Here is a 4,942-nt window from a genome sequence, read left to right as displayed (position 1 = left end):
TGTAGATGGGGTCAGTACATGTCGTTCCCTTTTGACAGCTTCTGCTGCAAACGCTTTTGAGTGATTTGAATCTGTTGCTTAATTTTATTGTTGCAGTTATCACACTGAATAATTACGATCGAATTAATTAACTACCTATTTATAATAATGATATGTTCACAAAAGAAAACAGTTATAAATGCAAAGAATGTAAACGTATTAGGCCAGCTACTGCCAGAATAAATTCAAACATGGCCACACATCAATGCTGTGGCCTCATCTTCACATTGTACCAATTCTGGGTTTGATTCAATACAAATAACAATTATTTATAATTAGCTTCCTTTTCAAAGAAATATAGTATACCTACATAAGAATAATTTATGAAAATTGATGTACAAAAATTATGTTTGTTTTTGGAATTGATCAACTACCGTTCTTTGACTACCGTATCTTTGATCACCTTGGCCAGCTGTCAAAATCGACCAGACGAAAACATACCAAACAAGATGGCAATTTTCAGCTGCTTGGCTCGTTCCGGCCAATTTTCGGCTCGTTTCGGGGCCCTGTTGAACAATCCGGCGTTGTTGGAGGCAAGAAAACATGGTAAGCGATCTTCTAAAACAGTTTTTAGGGATGCGAATGCAGTTTTTGGTTTGGAATGCTTTCAACAGTAAAGTTTCTTGTGGCATGTAGTGTGTTATGCAACTTCAAAACAAATGATTACCATTTCTTGCGTTTGTTGTAGCCCTCACCGGTGCGCGCCCGATGTCCGGAGGCCATGGACCGAAGAACTTCACCATCACGCCATCCCGCTTCCAATGGCACAAGTTCAAGGATATGTTCCACTACTATATTATGGTCGGGTTGATCCCGGTTGGTGCGGTTGTTTTTTATGCAAACGTTTTCGTTGGCCCAGCAACGCTCACCGAAACGCCGGATGATTACGCGCCAAAGCACTGGGAGTACCATCGGCATCCTATCACGCGTTTCATCGCTAGATACATACTGCCAAACCCGCAGCAAGAGTACGAAAAGATTCTGCACCATATTTACGAAGAGAACGAAAAGGCACAAATCCGTGCGCTAGAGAAGGATGTCCGTGCGAAAATGGCCGAGCGCAACGATTATCAGTCGTATTATTACCGTCCGGCCATTGGAAAGTATCACCGGGTGGCGAAGGAGGCAGCTGATAAGTTGGAGGCACTGCGTGGTGATTAAAACACGACTCGTAACGATGTAGAATATGTTGTCTAAATAGACGTAATGGTGCTGCAGCGAAGCGAATTATGGCATATTTTTATTCCGGTTCAGAATAAGCTTACAAGAAATCAATTATAGACTAAAATGTTGGTGGTCGCATGTATGACGGAATGAAGCCAAATTTGAAGGGATGCGCAAGAGGGTCCACCCTATCCCCAGGCTTGAGTTTTGGCGTAATGAAGAATCAATTTACCATTGGTGCCATAACATTCGTACAGGTTCTTTATAATCTGATCCGGCGACGGTGCAAACGTTTGATTGATGTAGAGAAACTGTGGAAAACAAGAATTGGGGATAAAATCGAACGGTTCGTGGGACATACGATTTACTGTCATACCAATCGTTCTTCCGGGTCCAGCTTAAGATATTTATGTATAAATTTTACAATCGCGCTGATGGGCTTTTCCTGATCTACTGACCACTTCTTTTGCTTCAAAATCGGAGCACTGCCAGTGGCATGAAGTACAATATCAACTGAAATGCACAAGGACCTTGATTATCATGAGTGCCACACAATGAAACAATTTGCGATACCGATACAGACTTTTCTTTGCTTCCTGCTTTTCCACCTTCTGACCCGCTAGAGAAAGATTTTCCACGTTTGTTGCTAAATCTTTATCACTGCTGTTATCAATACCGGTCGTTTCCGATTCTTCTGCCATTGCTAAAAGTTCTTCAGGCGGGCGCTTCTTTCACTAAAACCTTATCGAATTGCTGCAAAAGTCACGAATGGTGGACTTTGTTTACAATCTACTTCTGGCTGGTTTTACGCTTGGCAACACTGGTTTCAATGCGATTTTGACAGCTATGACAACATGCTAAACAACAAAAACACGTTGCTAGCCCATGTTGTTCGTTTCGTGTGTTGTATTTTCGCACAATTTTAGGTAAAATGAGCGGTAAAAAAATACTGTTTGATGAGTCGGACCAAGAAACAGAGGTGAACGAGTTTCGAACCAATAAAAGTTACGCGAAGCATTACGATGAGTTTCGAAAGAAAGAGATACTCGGTCAATGTAAGTGCTCGGAAGACAATCTGTTTAGAACAGTTTTATCAATTCATTCCAATTTTACGTATTTTAGTGAAAAACTTAAAGGAAGAAATCGGGTCGTCGGATTCCAGCGATGATGAGACCACCGACGAAGAGATAGTTGATCCAGATTTTGACAAAGAATTCTTTCGGACTCTTGCCTTTTTGAAACGAAAAGACAAGGGCAAATACAGCGAAGAGCATAAATTTTTCGAAAATGTGAAGCCTATTGAGGAAGTGGCCCTAACGAAGCGCCATCATAAAGATAAACCAATGACCGTGAAGGATTACGAGCGAAAAGTAATGCTGGAAAAGGGAGGCAAGTTTGAGGATGAAGATGACGAACATGTGCATGTGCGATCCGATTCCCCAACGCTAGTGGAGGAAGAAAACAAAATTAAGGACGAAATCAAACAAGCGTTGAACAAACTAGGAGATGATGAAAGCGATGAGGAGGAACTACAACAAGGGAAGGGTGGAGGTTTGCTAAAGCAAAGGACGAAAAGCGCCGCCGAAACCGAAAAAGAACAATCGGACTACATTCAATGGTTGGCAGATAAAAAAGCGAAGGAACCACCGAGTGAGGAAGTAAAGGTACTGGAACCATTGAAACACTTTTGGACCAGTGAAAAGCTGTCGAAGGAGGACGCTTTTCTTAAGGATTACATTCTCAACAAACGGTTTGTTCTGAATACTGGGGAATTGCCAACATACGATGACATAGTGGCTACATCGGAAGACGAAGAGGAGCTGGAAAAGCAGGAAGATTACGAGCGAAAGTATAATTTCCGTTTTGAAGAACCTGATTCCGATTTTATCAAGCAGTTTCCTCGTGTGGTGGAGGATTCTATGCGCGTGGAGCGTAACAAGCGCAAGGAAAACCGGCAAGCAGTGAAGGAACGAAAACAAAAAGAAAAAGAGCAACAGAAGCGCGAACTCGAAGAACTCAAGGCGTTGAAGTTAAAAGAAATTCGCGAAAAAATTGAACGCTTGAAGGAGATTGCGGCGACGGAAAATTTGGCCATGAACGAAGAAGATTTGGAATCGGAGTTTGACCCTGACGAGCATGATCGGCGCATGAAGGATATGTTTAACGACGAGTACTACGGGATTGATGAAGGAGATCAAAAGCCCGAATTTCCCGACCTAGATGAAGAGCTCGGTGTTGAAAATTATGACGTTGAACGTTTGGATGATGATGATGAAGAAGATGACGCTGGCCCGCACTGTGAGGATGATGATTTTGTGATGGATTGCGACTACGAGGAAAAGTTGAAATCCGGCAAAAGTGCAAAACAATCGTTTCAGGATGAACTGATGGAATCCACAGGGAAGGGAAAGAAAAAAGGCCGCCGTCAGTCAAAGTTCCGCGAGGTGTTAAAGGCAGAAAAACCGCTGTTCGATCCGGAAGATGAGAAAACCTACGGTGAGTACATCGATGAGTACTACAAACTAGACTACGAAGATATGATCGGCGATGTACCGTGCCGCTTTCGGTACGTCGAAACGGTTCCCAATGATTTCGGTTTGACAATAGAGGAAATACTAACGGCAAACACGAGAGATCTCAACAAGTGGGCGAGCGTAAAGAAGGCTGTCCAATTCCGGCCGAAGCACGTGGAAATGAACGAAATAGAGATATACCGCCGCAAAGCTTCAAATGACAGGATAAAGCGAAAAATTTTGCCTAGCCTTTTTGTCGAAGACGAAGAAGTGCAAATGGATGAAGAAATTCAGGACCGTAAGGCAAAGGTTGCTCCTGGTGCGCCAAATATGGAGGAAAACGGAAATGGAGTAATACTCAAGAAAGAGAAAATCGTCAAGATAAAAGCGGATCAGGATAATGATGGATCGATCAGTAACGGCAAAGCTAGGAAAAAACATAACGATAATGATTCAAAAGGTGCTCCGTTGAAGAAAAAGAAAATTAAAGAAGGAAAAATATCCTATAATGAAGGTGACCAGAAGTGCACGGATAATACAGAATCAGCATCTAATGAAATAGATACAGTAACACGCATTAAAACTGAACCAAAAGTAGAGAATAGTGCTGTTTCCAAGAAAAAGAAGAACAAGCAGAAGCACATGCAAGAAGCAAGTACTAGTAGCAGCTGGAAAGAGATGAAAACTAAAACAAATTCAGACAAATTGCTAGAAAACTCAAACAATCGCACGAAAACGCAGAATAATCATAAGCAAAAGCGGAAATGGGAACCGACCACAGAAGAAATCCATAAGTCCAAACAGAACGGACAAGGACATGGATCGAAGAAAAGACGTTTTGAGCAAATTGGTTCTAGTAGTAACCAAAATGGCCGAGCAAATAGTGCTGGAGGTTCCAAGAAAGTGGATAACGCTGCTGATCAGCGATTGCGAGCGTTTGGAATAAATCCTAACAAGTTCCACAATAAGCAAGTTTTTAGCAAGCAAACGCATAATGGCGGCAAATCAACCTATGCCTTTTCAGGTGCGACACCGGTGAATAAACATGTAAAGTTTGAATAAAACGGAATTAGCTTCATGGGATAAATTGAATAAACTATTTCAGAATGTTAATGTTTCGTTTGTTTTGTTGTGTAACGGAACTTTTAAATTTTTTTCTATAGTAGATCTGCTTTGCCTTGTTTATATCGGTGGGTTGAACAGCCCTTCCATGTGGGTTCAAGAGA

The 4,942-nt window shown here is 41.8% G+C and overlaps 3 protein-coding genes across 3 annotated transcripts; 2 read left to right on the top strand and 1 right to left on the bottom strand.

The window, feature by feature from the left end:
• Positions 1-438: 438 nt before the first annotated feature.
• Positions 439-1,266, top strand: LOC125771346 (NADH dehydrogenase [ubiquinone] 1 beta subcomplex subunit 5, mitochondrial). Its single transcript, XM_049441884.1, has 2 exons — positions 439-585; positions 728-1,266. The coding sequence occupies exons 1-2, from the start codon at positions 489-491 to the stop codon at positions 1,198-1,200; spliced, it is 570 nt and encodes a 189-aa protein (XP_049297841.1). The 5' UTR covers positions 439-488; the 3' UTR covers positions 1,201-1,266.
• LOC125771373 (autophagy protein 12-like) lies at positions 1,220-2,015 on the bottom strand. The gene is made up of 3 exons (XM_049441917.1): positions 1,787-2,015; positions 1,580-1,716; positions 1,220-1,514 (listed from the first exon to the last, which is right to left on the bottom strand). The coding sequence occupies exons 1-3, from the start codon at positions 1,902-1,904 to the stop codon at positions 1,392-1,394; spliced, it is 378 nt and encodes a 125-aa protein (XP_049297874.1). The 5' UTR covers positions 1,905-2,015; the 3' UTR covers positions 1,220-1,391.
• LOC125772309 (protein KRI1 homolog) lies at positions 2,009-4,778 on the top strand. The gene is made up of 2 exons (XM_049443876.1): positions 2,009-2,258; positions 2,326-4,778. The coding sequence occupies exons 1-2, from the start codon at positions 2,135-2,137 to the stop codon at positions 4,776-4,778; spliced, it is 2,577 nt and encodes an 858-aa protein (XP_049299833.1). The 5' UTR covers positions 2,009-2,134.
• The last annotated feature ends 164 nt before the right edge of the window (positions 4,779-4,942 follow it).

The sequence above is a fragment of the Anopheles funestus genome, chromosome 3RL (genome assembly GCF_943734845.2).
Source record: "Anopheles funestus chromosome 3RL, idAnoFuneDA-416_04, whole genome shotgun sequence".
Classification (NCBI taxonomy): Eukaryota; Metazoa; Arthropoda; class Insecta; order Diptera; family Culicidae; genus Anopheles; species Anopheles funestus.
The sequence above is the reverse complement of the archived record's forward strand: the minus strand, read 5'-3'. Positions and strand labels throughout refer to the sequence as shown.